The following is a 26,247-nucleotide window of genomic DNA, read 5'->3' as shown; positions in this document are numbered from 1 at the left end:
GTTGGTTCCGCTTTCGGGAGCCAAGATGGCAGAGTAAAAAGGTAGTCACTCTAACCCTCCCCTATCAACCTCTGAAAACCCAGAAAATATCACCCCAGAAAAACCCGTGGAACAGCTGAACCAGAAGAAAGACAGGGAGCAGCAGTGCAGTAGCCCAGGTAGGTAGAGGGATTAATGGGAAAGACCCTTTTTACCCTGGGGGAAGGGGAGCAGTGCAGAATCAGGAGTCGACCAGCCAGCTAGTGGAAAGATCCACTTTAGCACACCAGGAGAAGATTCTGGTGCCTCCGCATTCTACAGCAAATGGGTCTCCCAATGCCTCAGCAAAAATAAGGGAAGCTGCACTACAAAGGGCCCCAGCCGGATAAGCACGCTGAAGTATTCATCTGAAAGGAGCTGAAGAAAGTAACCTAGAGTGCCTGACCGTTCCAGCCTTGCTGATTCTGGTCCAACACTAGGTAAGCTGTCAGAACCCTCCAGCCTCCAACTGCCAACCAGGAGGAGATCCCAAAGCCCAGGTGGTCGAGCAGGCAAACACCAACAGCTGGACCTCCAAGTGCCTCAGAGAGGGTGGGGGAACCAGTGGAAACCAGTTCAGAAAACCACCAGGTGCCTCAGCATTCTACACCAAAGGAGTCTCCCAGTGCCTAAGGGAGGCAGCACTGCAAGGGGCCCCAGGCAGATAAACACCCTGCAGCACCCATCTAAAAGCAGCTGAACAAAGCTAAAGCAAGGGAAAAGCAGGCAACCTGGATTTGCCTGAAAGTCCCAGCCTTGCTGATTCCAGCCCAACACCAGGTAAGCTACCAGAACCCTACAGCCACCAATTGCCAACATAAGAGGCCCCAGCACACAAAGCCAGTGACCAAGATGTAGGCTCCCAAAACAAGAAGCTTGGGTCAGTGCCCTCTGTTCCCCAGCAGGAGAGCTTAATCTCTTTAAAGACTAGGGAATAAAGAAACACCATGAGTAAAAAAAGAAATGTACGATAGATTCATATTATGAGAAGAGTGTACATTAAGACAGAATTTCTGAAGAGGACAACATTGTCAACAAACCTACATCTGCAACAACAGAAGGGAATATGAACTGGTCTGAAGCCCAAAAAGCCTTCTTAGAAGAGCTCAACAAGGACTTTAAAAGTCAAATGAGAGAGGTAGAAGAGTCCTTAAAAAATACAATTGGCCAATTGGAAAAAAAAAGTACACTGAAGAAAACAAGTCCCTAAAAAACACAATTGGCCAACTGGAAAAAAAGTACACTGAAGACAACAAATCCCTTAAAAATACAATTGCCAAATTGGAGAAGAAAGTACAAAATCTAATAGAAGAAAACAATATGTTAAAAATTAGAATTGAACAAATGGAAACTAATAACTATATGAGAGAGCAAGAATCAGTCAAACAGAAACAAAAAAATGAAATAACAGATGAAAACATAAAATACCTCATGGGTAAAACAACTGACCTGGAAAATTGATCCAGGAGAGACATTTTAAAATTTATTGGCCTACCTGAAAATCATGATGAAAAAAGAGCTTGGACAGTATCCTTCAGGAAATCATAAAGGAAAACTGCCCTTAAGTCCTAGAACCTGAAGGTGAAATAACTATAGAAAGAATACATTGCTCCCCACCCAAATTGAAAATGCCAAGGAATATAATAGCTAAATTCCAAAATTACCAAAATAAAGAGAAAATACTGCAAGCAGCCAGAAACAAACAATTTAAATATCATGGAACCACAGTCAGGATTACACAGGACTTTGCAGCTTCTACATTAAAAGACCATAGGGTGTGGAACATGATATTCCGCAAGGCAAAGGACGTTGGAATGCAGCTAAGGATCAACTACCCACTGAAAGTGAGTGTGATGTTTCAGGGGAGGAGATGGATATTCAACAAAATAGGGGACTTCCAAACCTTCCTGATAAAAAGACCAGAGCTCAACAAAAAATTTGATCTTCAAGTACAAGATTCAAGAGAGACATAAAAAGGTAAATGGGACAGAAAGATACAACATGTTGTTAATAAGGGCAAAATGTTTAGATCCCTCCAAGAGAAGATGACACTTGCAACTATTGAGAACTGTATTGTTATTACACCATGTTAAAGGAGTATACATAAAGGGGGTGGATATAAGTTGAGTTTGATGTAATGATAAAAAAAAGTCTAATCAAGTGGGTTAAATGGATCAAAGTAAGTGGATTAGTCTGATCAAAGAAAATGTACTGAGAAAGGAAGAGGCAGACAAGGGTAAATTACATTACAGGAAAAGACACAAAAACCTTTTAGAGCAGAGGGAAAGAAGGGAGGGAGAGCATTATTTTAACCTTACTCTCATCAGATTTGGCTCAAGAAGGGAATAACATAATCAGTTAGGTACAGAAATCTAACTTGTCCTATAGGCAGTAGGAGGGAAAAGGGGAAAGAAAAGGGAGGGGGCATAAAAGGGAGGGAGGAAGCAGTAAGGGTAAAGAAGAAGAAAAGAGAAAGGGACAACAGAAAGGAGGTGGGACTGAAGGAGAAGGTGGTCAAAAGCAAAACACTAGTGAGGGGGAGAAAGGAGAAAGAAGAAAGAAAAACATAAACAAAGGGGAAAAAGGATGGAGAAAAAACACAGATAGTAATCATAACTGTAAATGTGAATGGGATGAACTCTCCCATAAAACGGAAGCATATAGCAGAGTGGATTAAAAACCCTAGTCCTACAATATGTTGTTTATAGGAAACACATTTGAAAAAGAGTGACACATACAGGGCAAAGGTAAAAGGCTGGAGCAAAATGCTCCAGCTGAAGTAAAAAAAGCAGGGGTAGCAATCCTGATGTCAGACAAAGCAAAAGCAAAAACAGATCTTATCAAAAGAGATAAGGAAGGAAACTACATCCTGCTAAAAGGCACCATAGACAGTGCTAATGAATTTAGATGCAAAAATTTTAAACAAAATATTAGCAAATAGATTATAGCAAGTTATCACAAGAATAATACCCTATGACCAGGTAGGATTTATACCAGGAATGCAGGACTGGTTCAATATAAGAAAAACTATCAGCATAATTCATCATATCAACACCAAAACTAACAGAAGCCACATGATCATCTCAATAGATGCAGAAAAAGCTTTTGACAAAATGCAACACCCATTCCTACTAAAAACACTAGAGAGCATAGGTATAAATGGAGTCTTCCTTAAAGTAATAAATAGCATCTATCTAAAACCTTTAGCTAACATAATATGTAATGGGGACAAGCTAGAAGCATTTCCAATAAGATCGGGGGTAAAACAAGGATGTCCATTATCACCACTGTTGTTCAATAACATACTAGAAACATTAGCTTTAGCAATAAGAGAAGAAAAATACATTGAAGCTATTAGGATAGGCAAAGAAGAAACAAAGCTATCACTCTTTGCAGATGACATGATGATATACTGAGAGAATCCTAGAGAATCAAGTAAAAAACTACTTGATATAGTAAACAACTTTAGCAAAGTTGCAGGCTATAAAATAAACCCACATAAATCATTGGCATTTCTATATATTACCAACAAAGCCCAACAGCAAGAGATAGAAAGAGAAATTCCATTTAAACTTAATGTAGACATCATAAAATATTTAGGAGTCTACCTACCAAAACAAACCCAGGAACTCTATGAACACAATTACAAAACACTTTTCACGCAAATAAAATCAGATCTAAATAACTGGAAAAACATCAGTTGCTCATGGGTAGGCTGAGTTAATATAATAAAAATGACAATTCTACCTAAGGTAATTTACTTATTCAGTGCCATACCAATCAAACTACCAAAAAATTATTTTATAGAGTTAGAAAAGATAATAACAAGATTCATTTGGAAGAACAAAAGGTCCAGAATATCAAGGGAACTAATGAAAACAAATGCAGGGGGAGATGGCCGAGCCTATCCCAAACCTTAAATTGTATTATAAAGCAGCAATCATCAAACTTGCTTGGTACTGGCTAAGCAATAGAATGGTGGATCAGTGGAATAGGTTAAATATTCAAGACACAGTAGTCAATGACTATAGAAATGTATTATTTGATAAACCCAAAGACTCCAGCTTCTGGGATAAGAATTCACTCTTTGAAAAAAAAAACTGCTGGGAAAACTGGAAAAGAGTATGGCACAAACTAGACATAGACCAAAATTTCACACCATGTACCAAAATAAAGTCAAAATGGGTTCATTATTTAGCTATAAAGGCTGATATTATAAACAAACTGGGAGAGCAAGGAATAGTTTACCTATCAGATCTATGGAGAACAGAAGAATTCATGACCAAACAGGAGATAGAGAACATTACAAAAAGCAAAATGAATAACTTTGATTACATTAAATTGAAAAGGTTTTGAACAAACAAAGCCAATTCAACTAAGATTAGAAGAAAGATAGAAAATTGGGAAAGAATTTTTACAACCAGTCTCTCTGATAAGGGCCTCATTTCTAAAATATATAGAGAATTAAGTCAAATTTATAAGAATACAAGTCATTCCCCAATTGATAAATGGTCAAATGATATGAACAGACAATTCTCAGATGAAGAAATTAAAGTCATCTATAGTCATATGAAAAAATGCTCTAAATCACTATTGATTAGAGAAATGCAGATCAAAACAACTCTGAGGTACCACATCACACCTATCAGAATGGTCAACATGACAAAACAGGAAAATGATAAATGTTGGAGAAAATGTGGGAAAATTGGAACACTAATGCATTGTTGGTGGAGTTGTGAAATGATCCAACCATTTTGGGGAGCAATTGGGAACTATGCCCAAGGGGCTATCAAAATGTGCATACCCTTTGACCCAGCAATACCACTTCTAGGGCTATATCCCAAAGAGACCATACAAATGGGAAAAGGAACCACATGTACAAAAATATTCATAGCAGCTCTTTTTGTGGTGGCAAAGAATTGGAAATTGAGAGAGTACCCGTCAATTGGGGAATGGCAAAGCAAGTTGTGGTATATAAATGTGATGGAATACTATTGTGCTGTAAGAAATGATGAACAGGCTGACTTCAGAAAAACTTAGAAAGACTTGTATGGTCTGGTGCCGAGTGAAGTGAGCAGAACCAAGAGAACATCATACACAACAACAGCCACACTGTGTGATGACTGATGTTGATAAACTTAACCCTTCCCAGCAATACAAAGATCTAAGACATCTCCAGAGGCCTCTAAATGGAACATGCTATCCACATCCAAACAAAGAACTGTGGAAGTTGAATTGCTATTTTTTTTCTTTTCTGTGAAGCTTTGTTTCCTCTTTCTATGGTTCCTTCTATTGGTTTTAATTTTTACTTACAACATCACTAATGTAAAAATATGTTTAATATGAATGTAAATGTATAGCCTATATCAGACTGTGTGCCGTCTTGGGGAGGGTGGTGGGGAGGAAGGGGGAGAAAAATTTTAAACTCAAAAGCATATGGAAGTGATTATTGATAAATCAAAATAAATACATTTTAAAAAAAAGAAAGTCATGGAAGTTGATGAAATCACCAAGTGAAGAAGAGTGGCCTCAGGTCTAAACCTTGAGCAACACCTATGGTTAGAGGGCATGATCTGGATGAGGATCCAGCAAAGGAGATTAGGAAGGAGTGGTCAGATAGGTTGAAGGAGAATCAGGAGACAGTAGTATTTTCAGAGTGTTAAGGAAAAGAGAATGATCAACAGTGTCACAGGCCGCAGAGAGGTCAGCAATAAGTGTGAATCCTGTCCCAAAACTCATTGGCATGAGACTCTCTCCTCATTGGTGGGAGATGAATGTCCTACCCTGCAAGAGAGGTGATGCAGAGTTGGCAAGAGTGGGAGAACTCCAGATTTCTCATGTTCTTCAGGACTTTTCAAGCTTCAAGTCATTTTGGGCATTTCTGGCTTCCATTTCTGAGAAGGAAGATGGGAGAAGCCAACCCTACTTCAGGCTGCTGAGTGAAAAGACTCTGGGAAGGAATTGACAGTCTCCATCATGTCTCCAACCCTAGCAAACTATACTAGAGACTTTGGGGAATTTCCCCTTGGGTGAGATCTGGGATTTTCTCTCTTATTTCAACTGAATTACTTCACTCCCAATTCGAGAACTCTTCACTCTTCATTGTCCGGTGAATTTTTCCTATGTATATTTTTTCTGATTTGTTTTGCCATCAGTTTGGATAAATGGGGTTTCTTTGCTATATCTGCTATGTGTATATTCATTATATAACTCATATGTAGTAAATTCTGGACATAAAGCTTGGGTCCCTCCTTTCCCTATTAGGGGAGAGAAATTAGAAGTTTAGCTTAAACTTGAAAACTACATCCCCTAAACAAATAATTTTTAAAGATGCAGTTAAATATAATGCTAAGCCAGTACCCACTCTGAGGAGAGCAGAATGGCCAAGCTCCTGTCCCCAAACACCTGCGTACCCTCTCGGCAGGAATTAAAGTCTCCTTTGGAGAGAGATTGGGGAAGTACAGGCTAAAGATGTCTACTCCACCTCCCTTTAAGCCACACAGTAACACCCCCATGCTACATATAGGTGATATATATTTTCCATAAAATGTTCCCATCATTGTTTCAAGGAAAATCTGAATCTGCAGGAAGGTTCTCTGTAAAGAATTATGTGACACCAAATTCCAATTCAAAGGTCAAACTATCATAATTTTTAGTATCAAAAAATTATGCCGACCTTAATCAATGACCACCTTGAGTCTTTTGTCACTTTCATTTGAATAAGATGGTTAAAATAGGTGCAAAATACATTTGCAAATACAAAGGAATTCTTGACTTTTTAACTTATGGAACAAACTAGCAAGCCATAAACTTAAATTAGGACATTCATCAAGGAATTCCAAGTACTCAAGGAAATTGATTCTCCCCCAATATGAAGACAAAGAGTGCATTTTTCTCCCCTCTGTAGGAGATCATTATATCCTCTGTGACTAGAACAGGAGAACTCAGCTAAATATGTGACACATAAAAATAGATTTGGATACAGACACATGTAGATACAGACACAGATATACAGACCCAGATATGGGTACAGACAGAGGGGAGGTAAGAATATATTCTGGGGCAAGAGAGAGGAGAGCCAGTCCCATGGCAGATGAGATATACAGATAGATATAGAAATATAGATAGAGCTCTTTAGTCAACTTTTAAGACTAAAAGTTGCAGACAAGATGGCAACTTGAATTAGCTGAAGAGTTCCCAATATCAATGATATCCAAGGTTGAGCACCTATCCTCTATTTTTTAGGTAGGTATTAGTATAAGTTTTCAAAATGTCCGGCAGTCTTTCCAAGTACATTCAGGAGAAATTCCATAGATAGATGTAAAACAGGTACTTCCTAATAAACTAGACTATTCCTTTTATCTAAAGCAACTTGTGGACACTATAAGACAGTAGTAAATTTTGCAGTCCTTGAATTTAATTTTTAGTGCAAAAGTATGTTAAAATAAATTGAATTAAAATGCTAACTTTTTTCTTCTTCCTGACAGTTTTTTTCACTTCTTGCTTTCATTTTCTTCCAATTCTTCTAGTCCCTATCCCATCCCTCTGACCTTGATGTGATTGACTAGTCAGTTGACTAGTTAAATAACTCTTCTGACCCTCAACTTCCCCAATTTTGCTCCCAACTGAAAGTCTGAGAAGTACAATATAAAAATTGAATGTGGGCATTCAGATACTAGGAATTAAACAAGGAAAAAAATATGAATGATCAATAATGACTTAATGAAGGCAAATAAACTGAAAAGACTAAGGGAGAAGGAAAAAGAAAGAACCCTTAGTTTGTTACATTATGTCATGAATGATTTTCAGTGACACACATGGTGGTTGCCACTACACCACTTCCCTATGGAAATATGTTTTTTTTAAGTTGTTTAAATGCTATTTCCCTTCACAAGGAATTAGAGTTAGTTCCTTCATGCTGACTATCCAAAGCCAACCAGGCATACTATTTTCAGAGTATGGAGAGAGACAGAGAGAGACAAAGACAGAGACAGAGAGAGAGAGAGTATGGGGGCTGGGTTATTAGAAAGAAGTAAAGAGCTAATTTATTCTAACTCTCCTAATAAACAAAGAAAATGAGGCCAATAGTGTAATCAGTACTTAAAAACCATAGGTCCCAATTTTTGCCCAGCATTTTTTTATTATCCCGTAGAAATTAAGAAATATTTTCCTTTCCCTTTCATGATTTATGATCATGACCATGGTATGATTGATGGATTGTTTCAGGAAAATAACAATGCAGGTAAGAAAACCTCTGTCCATTTAGAAAGCAAGGATAGCAAAGTTTCAGGATATAAAATAAATCCAAACAAATTATCAACATTCTTCTATATAACCAACAAAACCTAGCAGGAAGAACTTGATAGAGAAATTCTATTCAAAATAATTATGCAAGCTATAAAATACTTGGAAGTATATCTATAAAGATTTATCCAGAGTCTATGTAACACTCTGAAGAAATACAGACTTATATAATTAGAGAAAAATTAGAAGAAATGTAAGAAGATCAAACAAACAGAATAGTAATAGTAATAATAATATACAGTTATATTACAGTTTACAGTTAGCTACTCTGAGGTATCACCTCATACCCATCAGATTGGTAAAAATGTCAAAAACTGAAAATGACAAATGCTGAAGGGCTGTGGGAAAAAAGTACATTAATGCAATGTTGGCAGAACTGTGAACTAATCCAGTCATTCCAGAAAGCAATTTGGAACTACTCACCACAATTTATCAAACTGTTCCTAACTTTTGACCCAGTGATGCTGTTACTCAGTCTATACCTTAAAGAAATCAAATAAAGAAGAAAGGGACCTATGTGCACCAAAAATTTTACGGCAGCTTTTTATTGTGGAAAAGAATTGAAAACTGAGAGGGCTGCCCATCAATTGGGGAACAGCTGAACTAGTTATGGTATATGAAGGTGATGGAATACTATTGCACTGATAAAAGGGATGGTTTCAGAAAAGATCTGGGGAATCTTGTATGAACTGACACAAAGTGAAGTAAGTAGAACCAGAATAATTCATATAATAATAACGATATAAAGACAACTTTGAAATACTTAGAAACTGATCAACACAATAACCAACAACAGTTCTAGAGAACTCATCATTAAAAATACAACCTAGCTCCTGATAAAGAGGTAATGGATTCAAAGTACATACTGAAGTATATTTTTTTAGACCTGGCTACTGTTGGAACTTGTTTTACTTGACTATACATGTTTGTAATGGGCTTTGTTTTTCTAGGTTTCTTAATGAAGGAAAAGGAAATAGGAAGGAAAATATGTAGAACTGAAAATAAAATTGAATTTTTTAAACCCTATGATGTGACCTCAACTATATGACATTAGAAAAGTGAATGTAATAGTTTCCCACCACCACTGCTCCAGAACATGCATAAATATTCTCTGCCCGTCCCCAAGAGACTAGATAGAAACTTGAACACATGCAAATAACTTCTTCCTGCTTCTGGCTAGGTATCACTCATCAGTGGCCTGAGTGTCCCAGATCAGCAATGGTTATTGAGTTATAAAAGCTAATGGTACAGGATGCCACATTGAGTAGAAGATGTGGTTTCCAGCTGATGACCTTATTAGCTCCAGGTAGCAAGGTATAATTTTAGACTAAGTGAAGAGGAGAACCTTCTCTACTCCAGCACAATTTTGGTGGAGGCCACTGCTTCCTATGTGAAGTAGGGACACAATTAGCCATGCTTTTACTTGGTCTTCTGGCTGGCTTTGCTCCTCTCTTATGTTTCCTTCTTTTGGCATAACCTTTATGATCATTGAAAGGTTCGGGAAGGCCTGAGAGTGTTGGTGAAAAGTAACAGTGACTCTACCCAAGAAGAAAATGCAGCAGGATTAGGAACAGATCAGTGGCCAAAAAAAGAGAAAAAATAAGGCCCCATTTTCTGTTTGATCAGACTCTTCAGTGAAAATAAAATACAAAATTGCTAATTAAAACTGATGTGAAGGAAAAAAAACATGTAAAGAAATTTTATATCTCACCAAGGCTTGAATATTTTCCTCCAAAATTATTATACTATTGTTGTTGTTGTTGTTATTGTTTGTCCTTCACTCTTGAAAAGAACCAATGACATCATGAATATGAAATAAAGGGGAGGTCTCTGGGGCAGAGCTATATTGTGAAAGAAAACATAAACAAAAAAATCTTCAAGAAAAATAAAGGCAGTTTCAAAAAATGTATGACTCAACCTGTATTTAGACACCATTAGCTCTTTCTCTGGGGTTGGATAGCATTTTTCCTCATAAGTCCTTCAGAATTCTCTTGGATTATTGCATTAATACAATAGTTTATGTTGTTCTTTACTCATTTCATTTGTGACTGACCCTTCATGACCCCATTTGGAGTTGTCTTGGCGAAGATACTGGAGTGTTTTGCAAATTCCTTCTCCAGATAATTTTACAAATAAGGAAACTGAGGCAAACAGAATGAAGTTACTTTCCCAGGGTCACACAGCTAGTAAGTGACTGAGGTCAAATTTGAACTTAGGTCTTCCTGAATCCAAGCCTAGCACTCTTTCCACTATACCACCTAGTTGCCCTAATAGAATAGTTAGCTCATGTTTTTGGATCTATAGCAAATATAAAAATTTTTTTCGAGAAGTCAGTGTATAGGAAGATAAGCTATTGTCTTAGATTGTGGTTTCTCTAACCAGCTTCCTCTTCATCTCCTACCCTTACTATCCATTTTCCCATCTCCTCTCATATCCCCAAAGTCAGAAGCTTGATTTTTTTTAACTTAAGTTGTGTTTCACACATCCTCTTATAAACCAAATTAATCACAAGGCTATCTAATATAGTTTACTTTTTAGTTCCCTAATCTAATATTGTGCATTTGCTACTTATCATTACTACTTGTCCACAGGATTATTTTTCTAAAGAAATATTAGATTGTTTCCTGCCAGGTTCTGAATACTCTTTTTTTTTTAAGGCTCAAAGGTTACCTAACCTGGGCTCTAAGATTACCTGCATATGTCTGATACAGAATTTTCCTAAATTAGGTGTAAGACAATCAGCAGTCCTCTGTCCATTTGATTGTTAATAGTTGAACACCTACCTCCAGGAACGAGAGTATCCACCTTGATAAAACTACTCAAATAGAAACAGTCCTATTATCTGTGCTATCTAAAAGGATGTAATTAAAGTAAGTATGCTGTTCTTTTTAAAATGACAGTCCATATTCTGCAAAAATTCCTAATTTATTGTTTAAATAGAAAATTAGTATGTTTTCTTCCTTTGAAGATGATAGATGTCTAATAACCTTGCCCTGAGATCTACTATAATCCATGTAATTTAAAGGCAAATTAAGAGTCAAGGAAGGGATTCCCATTGCCAAACTCAGATTCTTTTTCACTCACATAATCATCACCAATTGCTAAGGGTTCAAAGGGTAATTTTCAGAGGCTAAAAATAAAAACAGAGTCAAACACATAACTTGTTTATCTCAGTGAAATTTATTTATTGAAGGATATGACACAGCTGAGTAGATAGATACAAGGGTAAGAGAGAAAGTATATGCCTCTGAGGTCTCTCCTACTCTTTGATGGGTGTTTTTTTATAAGATACTCAACTGCGGAAGCCAGGCAGCCATGATCTTCTGTGAGAATTTTCTTTGAGGCAATACATCTTCAGTATGGTGCATTCTGAAGGGAATTGCTCTTATTTAGATGAAGGCCATGCCTCTGACTTTACTTATGAGCGAATACCCTCCTTCACTCTAGACCTGAAGATTTGGGACACACTATGACTGACCTCATGAATAAATTCCTGACTAGCCTTTTGAGAAACTCAGCCTTGACATATATTCAACAGTGCAATTACAGATTGGGTGACTGTTATATCCATAGGAAACCTATTCTAAGCAACCTCAAATTATTATTGTATCTCAGCCTACACCAAGTGCCCATTTCAAATGCTGGACTTATCTTGAGAATGATTATAAAATAAATTATTATCATCTTAGATTGGAGGAGGGCACAAAGCCTATATGGTAACAGTTCTAATGAGTTATTTTATTTATTTATTGAACAAAACAGCTAAGAGTTTATAAGTGATTAGTGAATAATCAGTATTAGAGAACAAAGGAAGTGATTAATTCAACATGCAAGCAAAAAGAGTTACAGTCCACTACACTTAAAACAAATGTTTAATTCGCTAAGGAAAAATACTTAAAAACAGAACTAAACCCAGAGTGAGGACTTTGGAAGCTCTGACAAGCAGCCTCAGCAGCATGTGGCTTACATGCTCACCAGCATCACACCCACAGCTTATACTCTACCTTGAGACATCAGAGAGGGTCCTGAAGACTGCATACTCTGAAGTGAATTTAGTAAAAACAATTTTTGATAAATCCTTGCTGGGCCCATTTGCCTCTGAGATATTTAATAACAATTTCTTTAACACTGCATTAGACAGAAAACTTAACCAAGCCTCAGAGACTTTCAGTCATTTCTTCAAGGTTACCTAGTTAACAAGTTGTGAGTAGAGAAGCCAAATGCTTATATTCTAACTTAAATGTCAAGGATTTTTATACTAAACTAGGGAAAGATTAACCCAAAAGGTTTCAAAAACTCTCAAGGAGAAGAAATTAATTTGGAAGGAGAGGGGAGGGAGGGAGATGCCACCACAGGGCACCATGAATAAAATGAATCAATAATAGATAATAAAAGAATGTGGAGTGTTTTTAAGTATTTGCAGACCCTAGTCTACTTTTGAAAATTGGCTAAAATCAGCTTTGACCATAACATTTTCTTCAAAGCTTCTGTGACATCTTTATTCCTGATACTGTAGATGAGAGGGTTTATAACAGGTGTTAGAATAGTGTAGAAGACAGACACCATCATATCCTTTTCAGCAGTATGATAAGAAGCAGGGAGCATGTAGTTATAAATAGTAGCTCCATAAAAGAGAACAACAACAGTTATGTGGGAGGAACATGTAACAAATGCTTTCCTCTGACCAGTAGCCGAATTCGTCCTATAGACTGTGAGGAGAATAAGGGAGTAAGAGCTTAAAATAACTGTGAGAGGGATGAGGAGCATAAGGACACAGCACACATACATGACAGTTTCATAGAGTGAGGTGTCTGAGCAGGAGATTTTCAACAAGGCAAAAACCTCACAGTAGAAGTGCTGAATCTCTCGAGATTTACAAAATAGGAAGTTCATGGTGATAGAGGTGAGCATGAAACCATCAATGGAGCCCAAAAACCAGCAGACAGTTGCAAGGAGTATGCAAACTCTATGGTTCATGAAGAGGTGATAGCGGAGAGGGTGACAAATGGCCACATACCTATCATAAGACATGGCTCCCAAAAGGAAGAATTCTGCTCCCCCAAGTGTTACATAAAAGAACATCTGGATCCCACAGCTTGGAGCTGAAATATCATGAATCCCAGTCACCTGATCCAATAGCATCTTGGGCACAGTGACACAGATAAACATCATATCCATGAAGGAAAGCTGACTGATGAAGAAGTACATGGCAGTGTGGAGGTGGGGATCACTTTGAATCAAAAGAACCAAAGTCGTATTCCCAGTCAGAACTACTACAAAAATAATGAATATCAGTGAGTAGAGGAGAGTAGAATATTTGCTGTGGCTAAAGAACCCCAACAGGATGAAATTAGTCCCAAAAGTTTGATTCTCCAACCACATTATTTGCTTCATGTCGTCTCACATTCTGTCCTTTATGCATAGACGATAGATCATCTATTAGTGAAGGAAAAAGATTCACTGCAGGTTGTTCTAACTGGAGCAGAGATGTATTTTAACTAATAGAAGAGATTCTCGTTATCAATCTATGATACAAATGCTCTAACTTGAACCTAAAGATAGATCTATTTGGATAGAAAATTATCATCTTCAGTCATTTTCAAATCCTGGGGATTCTGCCAGATTATTCTTATCTAAAAGATTATTCCAGATGAGCTCTGTAGGCTTAAGAAAAACATAGAAAACATTATAGAAACATTCATTTTCCTTTTACTTTTGTCACATGAGCATCTCAAATTCAATATGCCCAAAATGTAGCTCATTATGCTTCCCTTTTAAAAGCTACACTATTAGTGTCCAAGATGTTACCACACTCTCAGTCACCCAGTCTCACAATCTCGGTGTTGTCCTGAACTCTTCACTCTCACTTCCCCTATATTTATAGCACAATGCCAAATCTTGTACTTTCTACTTTCATAAAATCTCTTATATAGGACCCATTCTTTCCATCACTCAACATCCTAGTTGAAGCCATTATCATTTCCTATTCCAGATGTTCACCTGAACTACTACAATAGCCTCAAGTTGGTCCTCCTGCCACAAACCTCTCCCTATTCTAATTTATCCTCCATTCAACTGACAAAGTGATTTTCCTAATACTTAGGTCTGACCAAGTAACTCCCAACTCTGTAAACTCCAGTGCCTTCCTATTTCCTCCATGACAAAAGGAAAACAAAAAATGCTCTGTTTAGTATTTAAAGCTCTTCATAACCTAGCGCTTTTCTACCTTTCCAATCTTCTTACACTGTAATTCCTTCAATCCAGATAATTTGTCCTAAATGTTATTCTTCACTCGCAATATTCCTTCTCCTTTCTCCATGTCTTTACACTGACTGTCCCCCATGACTGGAATACCTAACTTCCTACCTCTTAGTTTCTCTAGCTTCCTTCAAGACTCAGCCTTTCTCAGTTCCCCCCAGTTCCTACTTTCTTCCCTTCTGAGAGTCTGTTACTCTTTTCTACTACTACATCTACTGCTGTATATGCCTCATTATTTGCATGTTATCTCTGCACATTACAATAAGAGCTTCTTGAGGACAAAGTCTATTTTTGCCTTTCTTTGTATCCCCAGCTTAGCATAGTAAGTGATACATAGTAAATAAATAATAAATTCTTGCTGCTTGACTAACTAAAATATGAAAATCAGTCCCCTGGTGGGCAGAAGTGACCTAGAGAGATAGATATCCCTCCCTACTCACATATACTGGAGTCTTATAAGATCTGTTCATGTTGACAGCAATTCTTTACATATCTGTGAAGTCAAAATTAAAAATTAGGGGCAGGGGAATGACATCTACAGAAGAAAGTACATGAGCATTTATTAAGCACATACTATGTATCATTCACTATGCTAAGCACTTTATAAAATGATATGAGATACAAATATTTTGTTTGATCATCACAACCACCTCAAGAAGTAGGTGCTATTATTATCCCTATTATCCTTATTTGAAGAAACTGAGGCAGACAGTGGTTAATGGACTTGCCCAGGGACATACATCCAGTAAGTGTGTGACGTCACATTTGAACATAGGTCTTTCTGACTCCAGGTCAAGCGCTCCATTACTACACTGCCTAGGAGACAGATACTCCTGGTTCTCTCAACCCAACTCACTGGACTCTTCTTCAGTCTCCAAGCATTTTTTGCTTTTTCTATAAATGTGCATTTGTTCATGGTAGACCATGGACTAGGAATATATAGGACATAGCATTTAGTACAAGAAGGGACCTTTAAAATCATCCAATTTTAAAAAAATGAATAAAATAAAATCATCCAGTTTAATCACTTTATTTTTAAAATTTTGAAATGATCCAAGCGAACGTTTTTAATTTGTCCAGAGTTACACAGGCAATACAGCAAAACTATGATTCAAACATAGATCCTCTGGACTCTCTGATTCATTATTTTCCCCCCACTGCACCATAGTTCTGACTATGAAACTCATTTGGTTCCTCTGAACCCTAACTACAGTTTAAAATGTTCTATTCCTCTTACCTTGATTCCACTAATTCAACGAGATCTTTTTCTTTCCAGATTCTGTGGATCTGATGTGTTTATCATGTTCTGCTTTGTACCATATTTATTTCTGTCCTATCTTCTCAATTTCAATTTAAGATTCTTGGGCCTGTTTCATCTTTTTGAGTAGCAGTACTTAGGGAAGTGCCTTGCATAGCAGATATGTTTTAATTGAATAGAACTGGATTGGATCAAATTGAATTAAAACCATTTTTGCCTTATACTGAACTGCCTTAAATTGATTGACATTATAATTTTAAAGGTTGTGACAGGAAAAAGTGAATATAGCTCTCTGCTTGTTTTGACTAATCTTCTGAGAATTGTGAAATAGAATTAATAGTACAGAAAAAATTGGTTTGGTTTACAGTGATCTCTATGGTCAGCAAAGTGGTACAGTGGATAGAGCACTGGCCCTGGAGTCAGTTGGACCTGAATTCAAATTTGCCCTCACTTACTAGCTATGTGACCCCATGCAAGTCATTTAACTCTGAATGCCTCTCAAAAATTAATAAATAAATTATAAAATAGTCTCTAAACTCCCTTAATTTCAAAATGAGGCAATTTGTATGTTGAATTTATTTATTTCACAGAAATTTCTAATTTGCTACTTCAAAATATAATCCTATGGGTAAAAAAATGATGCTTTAATTAAGGCTAATGAATATATAAATTATGAAATACCTTCAAGTTATAAGACGGACTTGAAGCCACAAAAATATTTGCACACTTGCAGAAATTCATGTATGTTTCAATGAATCTACAAAAACTTATTCGTCTATGGTATTTCTACCCGTGAAGTTATAGATTTCTCATCTGATCTTTAATTGATATATGAATTTCTTCATCTATAAAAAAATGAAGCTTGACTTATATCAACTTTCACAACCCTTTTAGTGCTAACATTTTATAATTTTATGTCTCTACTGTTAAATTTCCTCAGAACATGGAAAAATATTGCCAATGATGAGTGATTTCTTCATATCATTTCCCCCACCTTCAATGAACATCTATTTTCCCCTTTACCTACTCAAATCTTAGCCTGGACATTTTTGTTTAAAATAATTCTACATGCAGATGCATTATACAAATTAAGCATTGTGCTACTTACCACCAATTCTTTCTATGGAAAAAAAAATAGCTAGACGTTGATTTTCTGTAATGAAAATTGGAGATATTCACAGCTATTCCCAAAGGCCAAACCAGTGATAAATGCAGAGAAAACTTGTAACAAACTCTCAGGAAAATGACCAAAGTGCTCTGTTCCTTATGAATGTGAAAACTAGGATTAGACAAAATCAAAGAAATTTTTAAAAGAAATTAAAACTGATAGTAAAAGAATAAATAAGATAATAGCTGGACATCTCTTTTTTTTCTAGTTAGAGAAAAATCTGAGAGGTTAGTGTAAAAACCAAGTACCAGAGCTGCTGTTCAGAAGCAGAATGTGTTATTGAAGTCATTAGATGGACCTCTCTTGTCCTAGCTCCATCTAAGTGTCTAGATAAAATGTTTCTGTCAGGGAGATGCATAAAGAGGTTGGCCCTGAGTGAAGGGCAGGGAAGAAGAGATGTGAGTTAGATGTGATTCCAAAGAGTGAGGTCAGAATATTGCATCACCCACTTCACGTTAATTAGGGAAGAATTCCAGAACCCAAATTGAATAAAAAAACACTATCTTGGGAACAAGATGTTTAGATGGGAGGTCATAGCTCTGATTCTACCTACCTGTGTGGTCTGGAGAAAGGTATTTGTCTTCTTGGAACCTTGGTCTTTTTATCTGGAAAATGAAAGACTGAACTAGACATTCCTTCCCACTCTAAAATTTTATGTTTCTGTATCTACTAGAAAATTTCTGAGATTTGGAAAGTAATGCATTTGAAGCAATAGAGGTAATTAAGTTACTTTTTTAAAATGTTTTTGTTGGTTCATTTTGCTTTTGAAAACACAAACTTTTAGGAGGCAGCTAGGTGGTGCAAGTGGGTAGAGCACTGGTCCTGGGTTCAGGAGGATGTGATTTCAAATCCAGCCTGTGACACATAACACTACCTATGTGACTCAGGGCAAGTCACTTAACCCCAGCTGCCATCCACACATACGTACACACACAAACTTTCCAACAAACACCAGATTAACAAAACACTTGACAAAGTATACTCCCTGAAAACAACAAAGAAGTTCCATACCTACTTTGCTTGAAATTTTTTTTAATAAGGGGACAATCACTACTTCCTAAGGCATCCAATTCTATCTTTGCATAGCTCTAATTTTTAGGAAACTTCTTATTTATATCAAATTTAAGTCTGCTTCTTTGATATTTCCACCTAGGTCCAAACTAAAATAATCCCAATCCCTTTTCAGTGTGACAGCCCTTTAAATGCTTGAAAACTGTTATCATGTGTTTGTTCCAACCCCACTTCCCCTCTCTTCTCCACACTAAATATTCCCAGTTCTTCAACCAATCTTGAAGTGACATAAACTTAAAGCTTTTTACCATTCTGGTTATCTTCTCTGGATGCTCTCCAGCTTATTTAAAAGTGGCACTCAAAATCAAAGACAACTTGCCAGACGAGTTCTTACCAAAGCAAAACAAAAGAGAAATCACTTCCTTGTTCACAGACATTATTTATATCTTATGTAGCCTAAATGGCATTAACTTTTAGGCCTGTCATATCACTTGTTTTACTCACGTAGAACACGCAAAACACTCAGATCTTTTACAAACCGCTGGTTAGTCATGCATTAACTATTTTGCACTCACAAAATTTATTTTTGGATACATGTAAAAATTTACATTTAAGCTCATTGAATTTCAATTTTCTTTTTATTTGGCCCAGAATTCTACCCTGTCAGGATATTTTTGAATTTTTCTAGATTCAAATTTGAATTTGCTAGATTAATTTAACTCATTTTGCTAGGTTTCCTTTCCAGATTTCTATCTGAAAATTTAATAAGCCTATCATCTATTCCTTTATCCAAATTGTTGAGTTAAAAATGCTTTACAGCAGAGATCCCTATGACCTTCCATTGGAAAGTTATTAACAAGATGAAACTGAATTACTAATGATTATTCTTTAGATCCAGTCATTTGATCAATTAAGAATCTATCTAATTGCATTATAATTAATCTATTTTTCTTCATATTTTCCAGACAAATGAAAATCTAGGAAACTCCAGTTGGAAGGCTTCCAATATTTCTTCATTGCAGATAATTCTAACTTTTCATTCCTGATCATCTCCCCAGTACGTTAAATGGGAATTCCTTTTGTGTGGACTTTGAACTAAATGATTGCTAAAATCCCTGACAACTCTACTAAAAATTTTGTGATTCTGTTACTTTTCAATCATATTATTTTTATAATCATGTTTTATTATAGTTCTCCTATGCTTTGTAAGATTATTCATGTAAATGTTTGTTGTCCTGTATGTAAGTTCTTTTCTATGAAATAATCAGATTGATTCTATAACATCTTTAAATTGATCCTATTTATAGTTAATTGATTTTGTCCTATAATTGCCCAACTCATGGTTCTTTGTCTCTCAGCTTAGTTCAGAAATTCAGCAGGCTCATAATGAGTTAAGTTTGGAAATTCAGTTCACCTGCTAATCCCTGTTCTATTTTTGCCTCAAGGAAATCTGTCATCCTTGAGGGATTCAGGTAGATAGGAGGGAGTCTGGTACAGTATAGATGCACCACTGAGTTATCTTTCAAGGATGTGTGTTTTGTTATCCAAAGAATCTGATGCAGTATCTCTAACCTTGCAGGTGGACTCAAACAATGGAACGTTTCTTAGTCACAAAAGAGAAAGAAGGAGTTCTTGCTGGCTCCTAATTCCCAATTTCTGAGCAATGATATTGTCCCCAATGCCTCAGCTTTGAAACCAATCATATTGATTTCATCATTCATGATGTCAAGCTCTTTTTACCAATCATAACTTATTCCCCACCTACAAAGCCCTGTTCTTTGTTCTGTACTCCCCAAAACTACAAAAGGGAGCCATCTCCCTCATTTCAGGGTCTTTGCTTAGGAAGCTGGTAAATTCATACTTTACTAATAAATTGATCAGGCTTGGAACTTTGTGCCTCAGTTGTAACATCAGATGCAACATCTGCATCTACTGATATAATCAATACCAAGTGTTATTATTTTATATATATTTAATTGTAATTCCTAATATTGAATCATTCTTGTGTGCCTTCAATAAATTCACCTAGGTCGTAATACTTAGGGGTTTTTGTTTTGTTTTATTTTTGCTGCAGTCTTTTGCTAGGAATATGTTTAAAAATGTTAATCAATGTTCGTTAATGATATTTTGCCCTTTTCCTTTAATCCCTTTTCCTCTTATTTTCCTGTAGGAAAAGAAATATTTCTGAACCTAAATGTGTGCGTGTGTTCTTTCCTCCTTTGACCAGTTCAGATGAGACTGTGGCTCAAGCGTCATCCCACAGCCTCTCACTTTCCCCTTCTTGTTGCGTAGACTTCTACTTGTGTGCTCCATTCATGTGAGATCATTTTCCCTATTGTTCTTCTCCTGCCCACCTGGTCAAATAGTGTGTTCCTCTTCCTCACCCTTTCTATTGCTTTTTTCTTCTTTTGAGATTACCAAAACATAGTAGACTCCCTCTGTCTAATTAAACTTCCTGTATAACCCCTGATGATGATAGGGTTCTGTGAGGCTACACAAAGCATCTCTTCATATAATAATAAAAACAGTTTAACCCCATTTAGCCCCTTTTGATTGCTTACTCATGTTTGCCTTTTTATGCTACTCTTAAATTTTGTGTTTGTATAGGCTTGTCCTATAGATTAAATGAGAAAACATTTGTAAAGTGTTTAGCACACTGCCTGGCACATAGTAAATATCTGTTCCTTTTCCCCTTTGAAGATTTTGCTCTAACATGACAAATAAAAAGGTCTGTTGCTTTCATAATTGACTGGATTAACTAAGGCTTTCACAAAACCCTCTTAGTCACACAGTTTCTGATGGTCACTGACTAGCTCTGTAACTCTAGGCAAGTTACTTTACCTGGGAATCACTTTAGGCAGCACCCTAGGGTTTATCTTCTAAGTTACAGAAGGGTTGCAAACAGCTTTGGTGGAATAGTTTGCTAGATTTTCTAAACAAAAGCTATTTAATATATTATTGTTATATTTTTAATTTTCTAATTGCTACTTATATTCTTGGTATAAGACCAAAACGGTAATAGTGAATAATTATTCATGTATTGCTGTACACTCTGAAAATATTTTAGTCAATGTTGTAACAAAAATTATCATTACTCAAAATAATCAATAGTTTTCTTTCTCTACTTTATCTCCCAAGTTAGTATATCAGGATAATAAATGTCAAGAAAAAGTTTGTAATTACTTTATTTTTCCATTTTTGTAAATGGTTTATGTAGCATGAGAACTAACTGTTCTCTGAAAGCTTGATAGAATTAACATGTAAATCAGTCTAATCTATCTACGCCTGAGGTTTCTATGCATGTGAGTGTGTGCGTCTATGTGCATGTGTTTGCTTTGAGAATTTCTCGGTTTTTCTTTCTGAGACTGAGTTTTTCGTAGATACTCTCCTTCCTTCTTCAATGTGTTCAGTGCCTGGTTTATAGTCTTTTGCTCCTCCACAAGACCTACTTTCATACTAAGGGACTTCAACATGCATATTTACACACTCTAAAACACCGTCATTTCCTTGTACTTACTAATCGACCATGATTTATTCCCCCATGCCACCTAAACCATACACAGAGTAATTATACCTTTGACCTTGCCATCACTGAAAAATGTTCGGCTTCCATGTTCATAAAGTATGAAATTCCTTTATCTAATCATAACTTGTTTTCACTCCACCTATCCCTCTGCTTATATTCCCTAACCCTATTCTACACTCTCGCCATGACATACCAATACCTCCAACCATCGGTTCTTTCCCAGTCCATCATCCATGTGCTGGTTTTACACCCCTCCCTTTCTCATCTTGACTCCTTGGTGACCCAGTTCAATTCTATACTGTCCTCTAACATCCCCTTTTCCCTTATCCTACCAGCAACCTTGCCCTGGCAAATTTCATCATAGGAATACACTTACCCCCCAAAAAATCATTGTTTTCACCCCTATTCATGTAATTACTGAACATAGCTGGAGAAAATAATGAAACTCTGACGACTGGATCCACTACAAATGTATATTACATAATATCAATTGGATCCTCATTGCTATAAGGCAATCTTTTTATCTCCTTAAAAAAATTCATTATCCTGCCCATCACAGCAATTTTTTAAATTTTTTTTTATCTTTTTTTAATTAAGGCAATTGGGGTTAAGTGACTTGCCCAGGGTCACACAGCTAGTTAAGTGTCAAATGATTGGTCTCAGGCTGGATTTGAACTCAGGTCCTCCTGACTTCAGGGCCGGTGCTCTATTCAGTGGGCCACCTAGCTCCCCCGATCACAGCCATTTTTCCAACCTTTTCATCCTTTTCCAAACCTCCTATGGCTCCCATATGCATATCCTCTCAGCCAAATAGTTTGCCTCATATTTTGCTGAAAAACTTGAGGCCATTCACTTTTCTACCCTCCTCTTCATTTCACATCACTCAGATACCTTTAACCACTGTCTCCTTCTTCAATTCTCCCACATGAAGACATGGCCCTTCTCCTTGCTATGGCACACATTTCTACATGCACATGATCCTATTCTTTCCTATCTTCTCCAGTAGATTGTCCACTCTGTCATCCACACTCTCTCACTTATCTTAAATCCCTGTCTGTCTACCAGATGCTTCTCTACTACCTACAAACATTTCCATGTCCCTTTCATTTTCAAAAAGAAAAGGAAAAAAAAAAACTTCACTTGATCCATCTCCAGTATCTATTGTCCTTTATCTCTCTTCCCTTTCTTGGCTAAACTAAGAAGGTTGTTTATAAGTGCTTCCACCTACTTTGTTCTCATTCTTTATGATCTGGCTTATACAACAATGAGGTCAACAAAATGGCTCTGTAGACCTTCTGCTGATCTCATTGTTGTTTGCCTGTGAAACCTGGACAGTATACCAGTGCCATGCCAGGAAGCTGAATCACTTCCATTTGAATTGGCTTAGGAAGATTCTGAACATCATCTGGCAGGATAAAGTAATGGACACTGAAGTCCTTTATTAAAGGTTTCAAACTCTACTACGGAGAGTGCAACTCTGATGGGATGGACATGCTGTTTGATGGCCAAACATACCGTTGCCTAGAAGACTATTTTTTTTTGGTTAGGTAATGGGGTTAAGTGACTTGCCCAGGGTCACACAGATAGTAAGTGTTATGTGTCTGAGGCCGGATTTGAACTCAGGTCCTCCTAAATCCAGGGCTGTTGCTCTATCCACTGAGCCACCTAGCTGCCCCTAGAAGACTATTTTGCAGAGAACTTTTGCAAGAAAAGCACTCACATGATGCTCAGAAGAAGTAATACAAGGACATTCTGAAGAACTTTAGAATGAATTGTGTGGCCTGGGAGATGCTGACAAAGGACCACCCAGCATAGCATGCCCACATGAAAGAAGACATTGGGTTCTATGAGCAAAGTACATTCTTGCTTTACCCCTGATCTTCTTGAAAGAGTATCTAGCTTATCCCCATTATAGATAATGCTGGCTCTTGATAATAGAAAGATATCATTTTAAGAAAATCTTCATTTACTTTTATGATTTCTGGCATTGTTTTTGTTGTTTTTGTTTTAAATAAGAATGGGTGTTGTGTTTTGTCAAACTTTTTTTGCATCTGTTGAAATAATTGTATTATTATGTTTTCTTTTGTTATTAATATGGTCAATTATGTTTACAGTTTGCCTAACATTACCTAAAATTGCCTGAATTCATGGTGTGAATCTAGCCTACTAAAAGTGTATGATTTTTGTGATATATTTCTGTAGTCTCTTAATATTTTGTTTAAAAATTTTGCAACAATATTCATTAGAGAAATTGATCTATAGTTTTCTTTTTCTTTTTTTACTCTCCCTGGTTTTAGATATCAATATTGTATTTGTGTCATAGAAAAATTTGGTAGGATCCCTTGCTACCTATTTTTAGAACAATGTTTTTTAAATATTTGCAGAATTCACTTGTAAGTGTAATAGGTCCTATGGAGTTTTTCTTTGGGAATTCATTTATGGCTTCTAAGATTTCTTTTTCTAAGTTAGAGTTATTTAAAGAATGTTTCCTGTTCTGTTAATCTAGGCAATTTATATTTTTGTAAATATTCATCTATCACATTTAGATTGTTAATTTTATTGGCATATGCTTGGATAAAATAGCTCCTAATAATTATTTTTATTTCTTCTTCATTGGTTTTGACTTTATTTTTTTCATTTTTGATAATTCTCATTTTGTTTTCCTCTTTCTTTTTAAAAACAAATTACCTATTCATTCCCCCCCAAAAAAACACCCATATCCTAATTTTATTTAGTAATTCAGTGTGTGAGTGTGTGTGTGTGTGTGTGTGTGTGTGTGTTTTACTTTTCCTTTTCTTTACCTTTGATTTTCAGGATTTATATTTTGGTGTTCAATTGGAGATTTTCAATTTGTTGGTTTTCTAGTTATTTTAGTTGTATGCCCAATTCATTGATCTCCTCTTTCTCTCTTTTAGTGATGAGTGAGTTTAGCAATTTAAGTTTCCCCTAAATACTACTTTGGCTGCATCTCAATATTTATCCCATTGTTTTAATTATCTTTATTGAAATTATTGATTATTTCTATGATTTGTCCTTTGACCCACTTATTTTTTTGGAATGTTAATTAGTTTCCAATTAATTTTTAATCTTGCTTCACAGGTCCTTTAATGAATGTAATTTTATTGCATTATGGTTGGGAAAAGATACATTTACTATTTCTGCTTTTGTTCATTTGTTTGTAAGGTTTTTTTGGCTATAATACACGGTCAGATTTTGTGAAGATGCCATACATAGCTGAGAAATTAATATATTTCTTTCTATTCCTATTCAATATTTTCCAGAGGTCTATAATATCCAACTTTTAAAAAAAATCTATTCAAGTCTTCCGCATCTTATTTACTTTTGTTTTGATTTTTCTAGGTCTGAAGGAGGCATTAAATTAAGGTCTCCCTCTATAATAATTTTTCTATCTCTTCCTGTGACTCATTTTACTTTCCCTTAAGAATTAGGTGCTACACTCTTTAGTATGGATATTAACTCATTGTCTATGTGAACTTTCAGCAAAATATAACTTCCCTGCTTATCTCTTTTAATTAGGTTTATTTTTGCTTTTGTTTGTTTGAGATCATGATTGCTAACCTTGATTTGATTTTTTGTTTGTTTGTTTGTTTTGTTTCAGCTGAAGCATAATTGATTCTGCTCTAGGCCTCTATTTTAGCTCTGTGTATATCCTTCTGTTTCAAAAATGTTTCTTATAAATGACACATTGTCAAATTTCATTTCTAAACCATCCTGTTATCTTTCATTTTATCTTTCACCTCATTCACATTCACAATTATGATTGCTGTTTATTTCCTTCTATTCTATCTTTTTTTCTTTTTTTCCCTTCTCCCTCTTTAAGAGTCTCTTTTGATTCTAATTAATGTCTCACTTAATCCATATTGCCTCTTATTTTGCCCCCTTTCCTTTTACTTCTTTCTTTCTTATTTCCCTGTTGGGTAAGATGTATTATTGTTCCCAACTATTCGTGTGTGTGTATCTTTTCTTCATTTATCCAGTTCAGATGAGAAAAAGATTTGAGTGCCATCTGCTCCCCCCACTATCCCTCTTTGTTATATAATCTCTTCTTTGTGCACCCCATTTAGGTAAGACAATTTCCCCCATTCTTTCTCTCCCTTCTCGGTGCATTCCTCTTCTTCAGCCATTCCACTCTTTTTTTATCATCATCTAAAGACAACAAAATCACAACCAGGCCTTTGTCTAATTAGACTTGATCCTTAGATATGACAAAGTACTGAGGGACTGTATGTATCACCTCCCTCTATGATGTAAACAGTTTAACTTTGTTTTATTATCCTTTAAATTTCTCACTCACATTTACCTTTTTATGCTTCTCCACTCCTATGTGTATGTTAAATTTTCTACTTACTTAAAACCTTTTCTTAAGAAGTGCTTGGAAGTCATCTATTTCACTAAAGTTCCATTTTCTCCCCTCTATAATTATATGAGGGTCAGCTAGATGGCACACTGGATAGAATGCCGGGACTGGAGTTATGAATTCAAATGTGGCCTCAGACACTTGTTAGCTGTGTGATTGATCCTGGGCAAGTCACTTAACCCTGTTTGCCTCCTTTTCTTCATCTATAAAATGAGCTAGAGAAGGAAAAGGCAAACCACTCCAGTATCTTTGCTAAGAAAACCCCAAATTGGGTCACAAAGAGTTGGATATGACCAAAACAACTGAATGGCAACAACACTAGAAAC

The 26,247-nt window shown here is 36.1% G+C and overlaps 1 protein-coding gene across 1 annotated transcript; it reads right to left on the bottom strand.

Annotated features, from left to right (window-relative positions):
• Nucleotides 1-12,753: 12,753 nt before the first annotated feature.
• Nucleotides 12,754-13,716, bottom strand: LOC114027081 (olfactory receptor 2T29-like). The gene has a single exon (XM_027840921.1). It carries the CDS (start codon nucleotides 13,714-13,716, stop codon nucleotides 12,754-12,756), a length of 963 nt encoding a protein of 320 aa, XP_027696722.1.
• Between the last annotated feature and the right edge of the window lie 12,531 nt (nucleotides 13,717-26,247).

This window comes from Vombatus ursinus, unplaced genomic scaffold, assembly GCF_900497805.2.
Source record: "Vombatus ursinus unplaced genomic scaffold, bare-nosed wombat genome assembly UNPS02004704.1, whole genome shotgun sequence".
In the NCBI taxonomy this organism is placed as follows: domain Eukaryota; kingdom Metazoa; phylum Chordata; class Mammalia; order Diprotodontia; family Vombatidae; genus Vombatus; species Vombatus ursinus.
This window is presented reverse-complemented; position numbering and strand designations above follow the sequence as displayed.

What these genes read in the sequence shown, in the direction of transcription:
- LOC114027081 (XM_027840921.1), bottom strand. Translation starts at nt 13,716, where the DNA reads ATGAAGCAAATAATGTGGTTGGAGAATCAAACTTTTGGGACTAATTTC.